The sequence below is a fragment of the Choloepus didactylus genome, chromosome 24, assembly GCF_015220235.1.
Source record: "Choloepus didactylus isolate mChoDid1 chromosome 24, mChoDid1.pri, whole genome shotgun sequence".
In the NCBI taxonomy this organism is placed as follows: domain Eukaryota; kingdom Metazoa; phylum Chordata; class Mammalia; order Pilosa; family Megalonychidae; genus Choloepus; species Choloepus didactylus.
In genome coordinates this window covers 9,722,720-9,738,172 of record NC_051330.1, presented here as the reverse complement: position 1 = coordinate 9,738,172, position 15,453 = coordinate 9,722,720, and the positions used below count along the sequence as shown (strand labels likewise).

The 15,453-nt window shown below is 41.4% G+C and overlaps 2 protein-coding genes across 3 annotated transcripts in view; both read right to left on the bottom strand.

Annotated features, from left to right (window-relative positions):
• RPS6KA2 (ribosomal protein S6 kinase A2) overlaps positions 1 to 15,453 on the bottom strand; it is a 482,219-nt gene that overhangs the window by 447,261 nt on the left and 19,505 nt on the right. The window lies entirely within an intron of this gene.
• On the bottom strand, positions 8,985 to 14,839 carry LOC119519987 (septin-7-like). Its single transcript, XM_037817717.1, has 2 exons — positions 14,830 to 14,839; positions 8,985 to 10,465 (listed from the first exon to the last, which is right to left on the bottom strand). Exons 1-2 carry the CDS (start codon positions 14,837 to 14,839, stop codon positions 9,237 to 9,239), a joined length of 1,239 nt encoding a protein of 412 aa, XP_037673645.1. The 3' UTR covers positions 8,985 to 9,236.

Below are 15,453 nucleotides of genomic sequence, written 5' to 3'. Positions count from 1 at the left end.
TTCTTCTAGTGCTCCTGTTACACTTTCTGCATTCAGCAGGTGCCACACACCTGTGCCACGGGTATGGCCCCTCTCTACCCTCTTGCCACACCACCAGCGGTAGGTTGATGTTGACATTTGTCACAGTAAGACTTGTGGAGAAACCTGGGGGATTTGTGGTTCCCCTAGTCCCCTGACATCTTTGCAGGGTTCGAGGCAAGAGAGACTTTCCTGCCCCTCTCCAAATGGCAGTATTTCTCTTCTTGGTTTTAGTTCAGGATACACTCAGGTTTCCTGCCTCTTCTCCAGAGGCAGAATGCTTTCTCCGTCTCTCTGGTCCTTTAGCTGGACCACAGGTAGACTGCTACTAGCTTTCGCTCAACTCAAGGTTTGTGGTTGGAGCAGGAAGGGATTCGCGACCCCCCTCAGAGAGCAGTTGGCTTTAGCTTCTCCCCAAGGGCAAAGTCTTGCCAAGCCCTCAGCGTGGAAGGTTTTCTCCCCATCTCTCAGTGACTTAGACTTTTGCTTCATGTGAGTGAAGTTTGGGGAACTGGGTTGGGTTTTGTGTCTGTGCCCCCTGTGGGGGGCTCTCTTAGTCCTGCCCTGTCCCCTGCCTTTCTTACAAACATCCAATGAAGGTCCACGGAAAATAGTGGGGAAAAGTGTGGCCTGCCCTGTGTCTGGGCTCTTAGGAATTGTGGACTGGCCCACTAGCCCACACTCAGCCTTGAAACGTTCATAAATTTAAAATTTTAGCTGTTTTCTTTTTACCCCCTTGTATGGTAGCTGTGTCTTCCTATTGATCTGTTCCAAAGGTGACACAGTCAGTGGATCCCAGCTCTCCTCAAAGGGGCTTGTCATCCTTTAGAATTGTTTACCTTAATGGGTGGTGGCAATATTAACACCACATTGTGCATGTAATTAACAGTGCTGAAATATATATATCCGAATGTGGTTAAAAGAGGAAAATTAGGTTGTATGCATATGTTACTGGAATAAAATGTTTAAAAATCCATGGAACTGTACAACACAGTGAACCCTAAGTTAAACCATGGATGATAGTTAATAGTACAATCATAAAAATGTGCTATCATCAATTGTAACAAACGTTCTGCACCAGTGCAAGGTGTTAATAATAGGGTGTTATATGGGAATTTTGTATTTTATATATCATTTTTCTGTAAACTACAACTTCTCTAATAAAAACATATTTTTCTCTTGCTCTTAAAAAAAAAAAGAATTGTTTATCTGGTTGCCTCGCTTTCTGATGGGTTTAAGAGACGTTATGATTTTGCAGATTCTCTTTGTCATTGTTAACAGTGTTCTCTTGTGGCTTTCTATATCCAAAGCAGAAGGAGACGGTCATAGTATTTTTTGTTATTTGTTTTTTTACCAATAACCTATCCAAGTATCTTTCCCTTCAAAATGAAAACAATGCTTTCACATGACAAAGGACAATCAAGAAACACAACTTGTCTTAATAGACAAATAGCAGAAGAGCTAGATTTTACTCCTGCTTTCAAGGTGTGCAAAAATAAAGTGGATTCTGTGCATCAGTGAGCCCTCATTGGCAAAGGCTCTCAGTCACAAATGCCAAAATCCCTAAATAGTAAATAAGGAACAAGGAACGGCTGAGTCCCTCAGTCTTTAAAATTCTCCCAGGAGGTTGTCAGCAGCTAAAACTGTTAAAATTCACAGCTAGAAATCAATGCCCTTTCTAACAGAGATATAATCTAGCTACAGTTGATTTTTTAAAAGAAGTAAAATAACAAGAGGAGGAGGGAGGGTAGCTTTTAACTTATAAAGTGAAGTGATTTTGACTTGCCTAACCTACGGTTAGGGGAAAGCAGGAGCAAACGTTTTAACCCATCAGAGATAATAGCACTGTGCTAATGTAGAAAAATATTCTTAGTTTTGAAAGAGGTATATTGAAACATTTAGGAGTGAAATGCTCCAGTTTGTATACTTCACATGGAAGTGCTTTAGCAAAAAAAAAGTTAACAAAATGTTCCTAATATGCAGTAATACCTATTCCATGCCCTGATTGTCACAATAAATATACTTTAGACTTGATTTCTTCAGATCAGGATCCGAGAAGCACGTGTTATCCCAGAATAATTTGGGCAGAGAATAAAAATGTATTTGCGAAGACCCCTTGAGGGACTGGGGGAAAATGTGGAAATATTAAACTTCCCCACTTGGGGGATTACTGATATTCTCGCAAGCATTGAGGACTACCAATTTGGAAGCCCAAGCCCTTGATCTTGGGGCTTGCCTTTATGAAGCTCGTTACTACAAAGGAGAGGCTAAGCCTACGTATATTGTGCCTAAGAGTCACCCCAAAAGAACCTCTTTTGTTGCTCAGATGTGGCCTTTCTCTCTAGCCAAGCCCACTCGACAGGTGCCTTTCCCCCTACGTGAGACATGACTCCCAGGGGTGTAAATCTCCCTGGCAATGTGGGACATGAATCCTAGGGATGAGTCTGGACCCAGCATCATGGGAGTGAGAAAGCCTTTTGACCAAAAGGGGGAAGCAAAATGAAACAAAATAAAGTTTCAGTGGCTGAGAGATCTCAAATGGAGTTGAGAGGTCACTCTGGAGGTTATTCTTACGCATTATATAGATATCTCTTTTTAGTTTTTAGTGTGTTAGAATAGCTAGAAGGAAATACCTAAAACTGTTGAACTGCAACCCAGTAGCCTTGATTCTTGAAGACATTTGTATAACTATGTAGCTTACACTGTGTGACTGTGTGGTTGTGAAACCTTGTGGCTCACACTCCCTTTATCCAGTGTATGTACAGATGAGCAGAAAAATGGGGACAAAAATTAAATTCATAATAGGAGGGATGGGGGAAGGGATGTTTGGGGTGTTCTTTTCTACTTTAATTTTTATTCTTTTATATATATATATATATATATATATATATTTTTTTTTTTTTTTTTTTTTTTTTGAGTAATGAAAATGTTCAGAAATTGATTGTGGTGATGAATGCACAACTATATGATGATACTATGAACAATTGATTGTACACTTTGGATGACTGTATGGCATGTGAATGTATCTCAATAAAATTAAATTTAAAAAAAAAAGCATGCATTACATTTTTTTTTCCCCTGAGTCCTGGCTCATATTTTTCCATTCATTTCTCTATCTGTTCTTTTGTTTATAGGATTTAAGATGTCCTGTCCTGCTTGCTTCTGCCTCTCCAAGTCTGCTGCTGTATGTCTCCATTGTGTTTTCCATCTCTTCTATTGTGCCTTTCATTCCCACAAGTTCTCCCATTTGTTTTTTTTATCTTCATTTTATTGAGATATATTCACATACCACGCAGTCATACAAAACAAATCGTACATTCGATTGTTCACAGTACCATTACACAGTTGTACATTCATCACCTAAATCAATCCCTGACACTTTCATTAGCACACACACAAAAATAACAAGAATAATAATTAAAGTGAAAAAGAGCAATTGAAGTAAAAAAGAACACTGGGTACCTTTGTCTGTTTGTTACATTTTGTTATTATGTCCCTTATGCTTCTTTAAGACACAACAGGTCTTCTCTAACCTTTTGTTTTAGACTTGTGGGAGACTGGCCAGCTGTCCCCCAGATACTTTCCATGTAGTTAGCAGAATATTGGTCCCCTAAAGAGGTCCATGACCTTCTTAATCTCCAGACTTGTGAATATGTTACCTGCCACAGCAAAAGAGGCTGCTGGTATGAGTAAGTTAAGGATGGTGAGGTAAGAAGATGTACCTGGGTAACCTCTAGAAGCCAGGAAAGGCTTCTGGAAATGGAACACAGCCTTGCCAATCCTAGAATTTTGGATTTCTAAGCTCCAGAACTGTAAGAAAATAAAGTTGTGTTGTTTTAAGCCATTGCATGTATGGTAACTTGTTACGACAGCAATAGGACACTAACATAACCAAGACCCATAAAACTGACACTCAAGAGTTATCCGAATGTTAAATCATGGTATTCTTTAACTTGTTTCTTTATTCCGTTGTTTTCTATAACCTGGAAGTTATGCTTAAAGCCACTTCCTGCATTGTTTTGTGAATGCATTGCTGTAGTTATCACTTCAACCACACAACAAGCACTGTAGAGCTATCATTACATCTTCTAAACTGCCTTTCCAAGGATAGGTGCTGAAGAAATATCTCCTAGATAAATAAATGAATAAATGTTTACTATTCATATAGTAACTTCTAAGGGGATTGAATGAGCAGCAACGGGGATCTCCTCCTTATCTGAAAGTTTAGTTACTTTAGCATTATTTTCAAATGCAAAATTACAATGACTTATTTTTTTCTTATAATAGGGACTCCTGAGTAGTAATTTACCAATTAAAACTAGATGCCATGGATCTGAGAGCAGGGACATGAATGGACATTTGCACACTGGTGTTTATGGAGACAGTATGCATGATTTGCAATGGGTGGAGGTGGCCTAAGGGTACATCAACTGAGGGACAGAATGGTGGACTGTTGTGTGTGCATACAATGGAATACTGAGCAACTGTGAGGAGGAATAAAGCTGGGAGACATGCAACGAGGTGCATGGATCCTGTAGACAGCATTTTGAGTGAACTACACCGGAAACAAAGGCAAACACTATAATGTCTCACCAATATGGACTAACTACAATGTGTAAACTCAGAATTGAATTTTAGAGCACAGCTCAGGGGAATGATTATTTTAATAGTCCCTAGATTGTAAGCTCTTACAGCAGTCACATCTATTCCTGAATTGTAATGGCTATCCCCAGATTCTGAGATGCTGATCCCTTTGTGTATAACTTGATTGGTCTCTGAAACTTCGGGTATCTGTGTGACACCTGAAACTCAGAGCTAGAGTTTGGCAGATGTGAATGTCAGTATTAACACATACAGCAATTGTTAAAAAAGCTGAAAAAGAGACCAGACTTCAATTAGAGATATGAATGAAGTAGATCTGGTTAGGATTAGGGCAAATTGGGCCAAAGGTAAAGGACGATACTGGCTGTGTTTTAAAACTTCAACTTCCATGTGAGACCAAGGGAAGAGATGTTTAGTTGGTGCAGGATCTATGTTTTCTAAACAGTGTAACTTATACAGTCAGTTTGTTCAAACACCATAATTACATGGAACTTTGAATAGGAAGTGAGGCCTGGTAAGTTTGTATAGGTTAGAGTGAAATAGCAACATATCCCAAAGTAATTTGGGCTGAGAATAAAAATATATATGCAGGGCCCCCCTGAGGAGCCGGGGGAGGATGCGGAGGTGTTGGGCTTCCTCACCTGGATTGATGCTGATGTTCTCACAAACACTGAGGACTGGCGGTTTGATGTGCTAAGCCCTCTATCACAGGACTTGCCCTTATGGATCTCACTACTGCAAAGGAGAGGCTAAAACTGCTTAAAATTGTGCGTAAGAGTCTCCCCCTGAGTGCCTCTTTGTTGCTCAGATGTGGCCTCTCTCTCTAGCTAAGCCAACTGGGCAGGTGAACTCACTGCCCTCCCCGCTATGTGGGACCCGACTCCCAGGGGTGTAAATCTCCCTGGCAACGCAGCATATGACTCCCGGGGATGAATCTGGACCCAACATCATGGGATTGAGAACATCTTCTTGACCAAAAGGGGGATGTGAAATGAAACAAAATAACGTTTCAGTGGCTGAGAGATTCCAAATGGAGTCAAGAGGTCACTCTGGTGGACATTCTTACGCACTATATGGATAAACCTCTTTAGGTTTTAATGCACTGGAATAGCTAGAAGTAAATACTTGAAACTATCAAACTGCAACCCAGTAGGCTTGACTCTTGTAGACGATTGTATAACAATGTAGATTATAAGGGGTGACAGTGTGATTGTGAAAGCCTTGTGGATCGCACTCCCTTTATCCAGTGTATGGATGCATGAGTACAAAAATGGGGACAAAAACTAAATGAAAAATAGGATGGGATGGGTAGGATGACTTGAGTGTTCTTTTTTACTTTTATTTTTTATTCCTATTTTTACTTTTTCTGGTATAAGGAAAATGTTCAAAAAATAGATTGGGGTGATGAATGCACAACTATATGATGGTGCTGTGAACAGCTGATTGTACACCATGGATGATTGTATGATGTGCGAATATATCTCAATAAAACTGAATTTAAAAAATAAAAGAAAGAAAATTATCCTTTTAAAAAAAAAAGATGCCGTCATGCTACTTGCTTGGGGGAAAAGAAAGAATTTGGAAGCCAGTGATTGATATTGTTCTCCAAGACTGCCCCAAGCCACTCTTACTTGATGGCTGACTGTTCAGACCTTTTTTCAGTGTATTCTGCATTACTGGTCCTTAAAATATGGTGCAGGGACAGTAGCACCACCTAAGTTGGAAGCTTATTGGAAAGGCAGAATCTCCAGCTTGACCCGAGATCTACCACAGTATCTGCAGTTTTATCAAAATCGCCAGGTGGTTTTTGTGCACAATAAAGAGAAATAAATTTCTCCACCACACCACTTAAAGAACCAGATGGTTTTTCCTCCCCGTTTTCATCCTCAGTTAAGGCAAATCACAGGTAGAGTCACCTTATCTTCTCCCCTGCAGTCCATGCCAGAGAAAAACGAAGTTAGCATTGCTTGGACATCTATTCCAGAGATGTGCAAATGAGGGTTTTTGCCACTGATTTCAAAATATGTCATTAAAACCTGCCAGTAACACAAAGCTATGGAATTTTCATTTACCCAGGAATGAAGATCAGCCCTCTGATGACAATGAATACTAAAAGTGTTATAATTTCTATGGTGACAGCACATCTCTATTATAATAAATACACCGATTAGTTGCTTTGTGAGGCTCAGAGGCTTAACTTAAATCACGAAAGCTGCAGCCTCACATTCTTTCCAAAAAAAATGCTAAAAGCTCCTGAAGTATAAAAAATGGGGAGTCAACTCTCCATGGTCTCCTGTATATGGAAGAAGCAAATTAATGTCTAGAAGCTGAAGCACTTATCCTGTAGCCCCTTCAGCAACTCTGTGCTCTCTTTGTCACTCTAAGACAGCCAGGCAGGATCAGATGGCTCTCCTCCCCTTTGGAAGACAGCAATCTGACTTCATAATTAACAGTTACAGGAGGGTAAAAGATGAGTGAGTCAGGTTTCAGGGACGCTCCAGAAGAATACAATTTCTCAAAGTTAGGAGAAGGCAAGATGAGAGCTCAAGAATGAGAACCTAATTACAGAGGTGCACACACACGTGCACACACACACAAATGGTCCGAGATGGTAGTTCTTTGCACAGATCTAATCTAGATAAAGCAGGTCCTGCACCTGGACTCCCAGAGGCACCCAGCGGATGGGGTGCTGGGGCTAAGTGATGAAAGGACCCAGTGATAGACTGAGGAAAGCGTGAGAGAGATCTAACAGCACAGTAATAAGGCTTGTGTTTTATTCCTCTTTTTCTGTACAGTATAATTGTACCATCGTATCATCCTCCAAAAGGAACAAAGGACATTAAGATTGACAAAGGGTAAGAATTTTGAGCACCACAGGACAGATGGACTGATGCAAAACCACCCCAAAAAGTGTTCTCTGGTCTCAAACTGGTCACCCCACACCACCAGGAGTTTGGGTTGATCTGCGGTTTTTCCTAAGGGTCACCAGTGGTTCTGAGGGCCTTGGACTAGTCTCTGGAAGGAGCTTGAATTCCCCAACTTGAAGCACGTTCCTGGGCAGTGTGCAGTGTCCAGAGGGAAATCTCCACATACTTTTCTGCCAGGAGGACTGGCAGAAATCACTATAAAAGGTCAGGTCAGTGAGCAATACATGGACTTTCACTTCATGCCTTAGATTAAGCCAAAGTCTTGGGCCCTGTTCCAATCAAGATGGCAGAGTGAGATGCTCCAGGGCTCTGTCCCCCAACAGACATTTTTTTATTCAATTTTTTTGAGATATATTCACATACCATACAATCATCCGTGGTATAAAAGCAACAGTTCACAGCACCATCATATACTTGTGCATTCATCACCACAGTTAATTCTTGAACATTTTCATTACTCCAAAAAGAATGAAAATAAGAATAAAAAATAAAAGTAAAAAAGAACACCCAAGTCATTCCATCTCCCCCCCATCCCATCCTATTTTTCATTTAGTTTTTGTCCCTATTTTTCTAATCATCCATCCATACCCCGGATAAAGGGAGTGTGAACCACAAGGTTTTCACAATCACACTGTCACACCACCAACAGACTTTTTTTTTTTAACTTTTGTTTATTATGTGAATTTTTACAATACAAACAAAAAAAATACAGAAATGCAATATATGAATACAGCTAAAAGCAGATGGTGACTTTTTTCTTTTCAAGAGGCCATGATCCCCATTTCTAGTAAAATAAAGAGACTGCACATAGGTAGAAACAGGTTGGTCGTTAGCTTCACAATTTTGCCTGGAAATGATCTATAAATGCATTTCCCCCCTGCTACTTACCATAAAGTGTAATAAGGGAGTTAAGGGAAAGTTTCCTTGTTGGTTCCTACCATATGAAAGATGCTATACTCTATTTTAGCAAGGCCAAGATATGGAAAATATCTAAATTAAATGTTATTACAAAAATGAAGCAGTAATGAGATTCTGGCTAAAGAGGGCACTAAATGAGAATAGTATATATTTAAAAGAATCCAAAACAAACAAACAAACAAACAAAGAGGTTGTTATAAAAAAGCTCTAGGTGCAGTGTAAGCATACAGGTTTTTTTCCATGTGTATTTTTAAACAACGGAAGTGTCAAAAAATAGGGTCAACTGTGTTAGACTAAATTACATTATTGTATAGGCTGCATTGAATGGAACTTCTGTATTATAATTATCACAGAGAAGCATAGTTTGCATCATATTATGGCAAATGATCCTCAATGAAAACCTTCCAGAGTCCTTTTATTTCAGAATATCCTGTAAACAATCAAACCACCAGAACATGATTGTACAACAGTAAAATGTTCTCTTGCATTAAATTGAAGACATCTGTTTGTTTTTTTTTCAAAAAAAAAAAAAGGAAAAAAAGTAGGAAAGGTACTTAGAGCTGTTACTTTCTAAGTACACAACAACCCTAGACAATTCAAGGCATCTTAATCTCCATCAAGAACAACAACAACAAAATAATAAGTTTGTCATGCTGTTAAATCCATCATTATGGATAAAACTGGTGCAAATTGGTCAAACGGATCCAACAAACACTGATGTCCAAGCTGGCATATTGGCAACTAATACGTAACTGGTGGTCAATAGAGGGTTTAAAAGATCTTCCCTTTCTTCTTGTTCTTTTCCAAGGTTCTCGAAGAGTTCTGTTGTTCTAATATACGTTGTTGAGCTTCCCAGTTTGCTTTCTCATCTCCAAACTGACGACGTTTTTCCTCTAGTTCTTTGTGCTGTGCTTCCAAATTCTTTTTCATTTGCTCATGGCGCCGTTGAAGCTCAGCTTCAGAATCCTTCAGTTTCTGAACTTTTTCTTTGACCTTCATCTCAAACACCTGCTCCATCTCCATCTCCATCTTCTTCATCTTGGCTACATGCTCCCTTCTTTCTTCCTCCATCTGTGCCAGAGGGCTCTTACTAAGTTGTCCTTTATTCTTGTTGTTATCATCTCCATTGTAAGTCACAGCTGCCAGTTCTCTGCTTCTGTAGTTCTCATAGTGTACATTATTAGTGACATCTTTCAAGTCTTGCATGTGCGTTCTTATCAACATATTTCTCAGAATTGTAAAATCACAATGTTCACCATTTTCAACTTCAGCAACACCCCAAGGATACTGCCTTCCCCTGACCCTTTTGCCATTAACTTCAATGATGGTATTACTACCCACCACAGCAAGAGGTAAACGGTTCTTTATCTTTTTAACAAGCTTATTTTCTTCTTCATCATCTGTTTCAGGAAATTCATATATTTTAATTTTATGTTCTTGGATTTCTTTCATTATCTGTTTTTTAAACTGTTGGCACTCCTCTGGTGTGAGTGTGTCTGCTTTGGCAATAAGTGGGATGATATTCACTTTTTCATGTAAGCGCTTCATAAACTCAATATCCAATGGTTTAAGTCCATGTCCTGAAGGAGCAATGAAATATAAACAGCACTGCACCCTGTTGTCAGGCATTTGTTGTCTGTTCACTCGAGATTCTGCATTTCGGTAGTCCTCAAACTTACTATCAATGTAGTTGATGACAGGCTGCCAGCAATTACTATTATCCACTGCATCTCCAAATCCCGGAGTATCAACTATTGTGAGCAGCAACTGAACACCACCTTCTTTGATTAAAACTTTGGATTGTTCCACCTGTACAGTTTTTTTTATTCTATGGGAAGGACCTGGATACTCTGGAGAATACAAATCTGTGAGAAATAATGAGTTGATTAATGTTGACTTTCCCAATCCAGATTCACCTACTACCATAAGTGTGAATTCAAACCCTCTCTTCACAGATTTTCTGTATACTTGATTTGGGAGATTTGCAAATCCCACATAGCCTTCAAGGTTCTTCTGTTGCCATGGTGCTGCTGTTGACGCTCCTCTACTCAGCAGGAGCAGATCTTGTACTGACCGACATCCCCTCCCTCTCCGAGACCCACCAACAGACATTTTAAGCAACAAATAAGAACCGGCAGAAGCACCTTTCTCAAAGCTCCAGAATATAGTCAGTGGGTTGCACTAATAGGGTAAGTGCTGAGTCAAGAAAAAGGCAACTTAAAAATTGTAGGGTCTCCTTAAAGCTTTGCAGGCCCTTCCCCCACTCCCTCAGCAGCTCCAGAGCTGAGCCAGACCACATGCTTTCTAGAGGGAAGAGAGTAACCTTTGCGAGCATTACTAGGTACCTGTATGTCTATGCCAATCTGTCTGGTAGCAGCCTGAAAGACTGAACCGGGACACACGGCTCACGTCACAGGCTCACCATCCCAGAACTCTCCCTGCACATAGAGGCAAGTTCACAGAACTCTCCCCAAGAATGCTGTCAGAGAACAGGCAAATCATAGTTGCCTGGGGACAAAGGACTGCTGGCTGTGGGACATACAAGATAGCACCTGGGACCATGAGAAACACGATTTCCTAGGGGAATGGAGACATATACATCCATGTAACTGGGGAATTCACAGGGCCACACATAAGTGCCCAGGTGAAAATGCATGCACAGAAAACACCAGGGAGGACTCGTGGGTCCAGCCAGCCATCTAGAAGTCAGGATTTCAGGATTGGAAATTTATTTGTCTAGGAAGGATCTGCACAAAGTCCTTTTGTCTGATGGTTTGGACCTCCCTGAACTCCATGGAAAACTGACATGGAGTTTTAGAATTTTGCACAAACAGAAGTACTAACAGCCTCAACTGAAAGGGACAGAGATGAGATGAAAGGAAAGAAAAGTCTCTTCAAGAGCAGGACCATGGAAACACAAGTCTGGAACAAACAGATCCCTTAAGCCCAGAGAGAAGATGCACCCACATGTGTGGAAAGGGCAGGTCTGCCCCTGTGCTTGGAGGGGCAGGGCTTCCACCCCAGGGAGATTCAGCCAGTACCCCAATGTTTGGAGATCGTAGGGCCTACACCCCAGTTTTCTTTCAGAGCAAAGCTGCCACTTCAGTTCTCAGATGGGGTGAGGCCTAAGCTCCAGGATTCTAAGAGAGCACAACCACGATCCTAGAGCACAAAACAGGTGGGGACGCCACTCCAGCAGGCCCAGACGACAAAGTGTTGATCCAAAGATGACACTTAGACCTTGAAGTCTAATTCAGATCACTCTGTTGGTTTTCGGACTTGCTTGGGGCCTTTGACCCCTGTTTTCTTTCCAACTTCTCCCTTCTGGAACTGCAATGTCTGTCCTGTGCCTGACCCACCATTGTATTTTGGAACCAGATACCTTGTTTTCTAGGTCTCACAGTATGGAGAGGGAGAATTTTGCTCCAGGACAGACCACACCCATAACTGATTTTGATGACACTTTGGATGTAGAGTTGTTCCAGAAATGATCTGGGATCATTTTGAGGGTGTTGTGTTGGAATGAATATATTTTGCATGTGAGAAGAACATGTCTTTCTGGGGTCTGGAAGACACACTCTGGTAGGTTGAATTATGTATCCCAACAAACACATCTTCTTAATCCATGTCCCTGTGGGTGTGAACCCATTGTAAATAGGATCTCTTAAAGATGTTATTGTTAGTTAAGGTGTGGGGAATGGAACCAGGGTGGGTTTAATTTGGATTACTAGAGGCCTTATAAGGAGAAGGCCACAGGGAGAAGTAGGAAGTTAGTGGGAACCTGGAAGAGAAAGGAAAGGACATCTCCATATGACGGGAAACCTAAGGAATACGAAGGCTTCCCTGCAGCCGGCACCAGAACGCTACAGTCTTCAGAGAGAAGGAAAGCCTTGCTGATATCTAGATTTGGGACTTCTCCAAACTTCAAAACCATGGGCCAATAAATTTCCATTGTTTAAGCCAAAACCATTTGTGGTATAGCTCTGGCAACCTAAGATAGTTTTCAAGTCCACTCAATGTAGAAAGAATAGTCTCTTCAACAAATAGTGGTTGTAAAACTAGATATCCACATGCAAAAGAATGAAAATGGACTCCTACCTCATTCCATGTACAAAAATTAACTCAAAATGGATCAAGACTTAAATATAAGAGCTAAAGCTAAGGCGGGGCAAGATGGCAGACTGGTGAGCTGTATGTTTTAGTTACTCCTCCAGGAAAGTAGGTAAAAAGCCAGGAACTGCGTGGACTGGACACCACAGAGCAATCTGTCTTTGGGCATACTTCATACAACACTCATGAAAACGTGGAACTGCTGAGATCACCGAAATCTGTAAGTTTTGCGGCCAGGGGACCCGCGCCCCTCCCTGCCAGGCTCAGTCCCGGGGGAGGAGGGGCTGTCAGCTCCAGGAAGGAGAAGGGAGAATTGCAGTGGCTGCTCTCATCGGAAACTCATTCTACTGATTCAAACTCCAACCATAGATAGACTGAGGCCAGACACCAGAGACTCTGAGAGCAGCCAGCCCAGCAGAGAGGAGACGGGCATAGAAGGAAAACAACACAAGAAGCTCCAAAGTAAAAGCAGAGGATGTTTGGAGTTCTGGTGAACACAGAAAGGGGAAGGGCGGAGATCAGGCCTTGAGGCGCATATGCAAATCCCGAAGCAAGGCTGATCTCTCTGCCCAGGGCACCTTTCCTTAATGGCCCTGGTTGCTTTGTCTATTAGCATTTCAATAACCCATTAGATCTCTGAGGAGGGCCGTTTTTTTTTTTTTTTTTTTTTTTTTTTTTTAAATCCTTTTTGCTTTTTCTAAAACAATTACTCTAAGAAGCTCAATACAGAAAGCTTCAAAGAATTGAAATTTGGGCACGTCAAGTCAAGAGCAGAAATAAGAGAGCTCTGAGACAAAAGGCAATAATCCAGTGGCTGAGAAAATTCACTAAACAACACAACTTCCCAAGAAAAGGGGGGTGTCCGCTCACAGCCACCATCCTGGTGGACAGGAAACACTCCTGCCCATCGCCAGCCCCATAGCCCAGAGCTGCCCCAGACAACCCAGTGTGACGGAAGTGCTTCAAATAACAGGCACACACCACAAAACTGGGCGTGGACATTAGCCTTCCCTGCAACCTCAGCTGAATGTCCCAGAGCTGGGAAGGGGGAGCAGTGTGAATTAACAGAGCCCCATTCAGCCATCATTTGAGCAGACTGGGAGCCTCCCAACACAGCCCAGCAGCCCAGAACTGCCCTGGGGGGACGACACTCACCTGTGACATAGCACAGTCATCCCTCAACAGAGGACCCGGGGTGCACAGCCTGGAAGAGGGGCCCACTTGCAAGTCTCAGGACCCATACGCCAATACCAAAGACTTGTGGGTCAGTGGCAGAGACAAACTGTGGCAGGACTGAACTGAAGGATCAGACTATTGCAGTAGCTTTAAAACTCTAGGATCATCAGGGAGATTTGATTGTTAGGGCCACCCCCCCTCCCCGACTGCCCAGAAACACGCCCCACATACAGGGCAGGCAACACCAACTACACACGCAAGCTTGGGACACCAATTGGGCCCCACAAGACTCACTCCCCCACTCACCAAAAAGGCTAAGCAGGGGAGATCTGGCTTGTGGAGAACAGGTGGCTCGTGGACGCCACCTGCTGGTTAGTTAGAGAAAGTGTACTCCACGAAGCTGTAGATCTGATAAATTAGAGATAAGGACTTCAACTGGTCTACAAACCCTAAAAGAACCCTATCAAGGACAGCAAATGCCACGAGGCCAAAAACAACAGAAAATTATAAAGCATATGAAAAAACCAGACGATATGGATAACCCAAGCCCAAGCACCCAAATCAAAAGACCAGAAGAGACACACCTAGAGCAGCTACTCAAAGAACTAAAGATGAACAATGAGACCCTAGTACGGGATATGAAGGAAATCAAGAAGACCCTAGAAGAGCATAAAGAAGACATTGCAAGACTAAATAAAAAAATGGATGATCTTATGGAAATTAAAGAAACTGTTGACCAAATTAAAAAGATTCTGGACACTCATAGTACAAGACTAGAGGAAGTTGAACAACGAATCAGTGACCTGGAAGATGACAGAATGGAAAATGAAAGCATAAAAGAAAGAATGGGGAAAAAAATTGAAAAACTCGAAATGGACCTCAGGGATATGATAGATAATATGAAGCGTCCGAATATAAGACTCATTGGTGTCCCAGAAGGGGAAGAAAAGGGTAAAGGTCTAGGAAGAGTATTCAAAGAAATTGTTGGGGAAAACTTCCCAAATCTTCTAAACAACATAAATACACAAATCATAAATGCTCAGCGAACTCCAAATAGAATAAATCCAAAAAAACCCACTCCGAGACATATACTGATCACACTGTCAAACATAGAAGAGAAGGAGCAAGTTCTGAAAGCAGCAAGAGAAAAGCAATTCACCACATACAAAGGAAACAGCATAAGACTAAGTAGTGACTACTCAGCAGCCACCATGGAGGCGAGAAGGCAATGGCACGATATATTTAAAATTCTGAGAGAGAGGAATTTCCAGCCAAGAATACTTTATCCAGCAAAGCTCTCCTTCAAATTTGAGGGAGAGCTTAAATTTTTCACAGACAAACAAATGCTGAGAGAATTTGCTAACAAGAGACCTGCCCTACTGGAGATACTAAAGGGAGCCCTACAGACAGAGAAACAAAGACAGGACAGAGAGACTTGGAGAAAGGTTCAGTACTAAAGAGATTCGGTATGGGTACAATAAAGGATATTAATAGAGAGAGGGAAAAATATGGCAAACATAATCCAAAGGATAAGATGGCCGATTCAAGAAATGCCTTCACGGTTTTAACGTTGAATGTAAATGGATTAAACTCCCCAATTAAAAGATATAGATTCGCAGAATGGATCAAAAAAAATGAACCATCAATATGTTGCATACAAGAGACTCATCTTAGACACAGGGACACAAAGAAATTGAAAGTG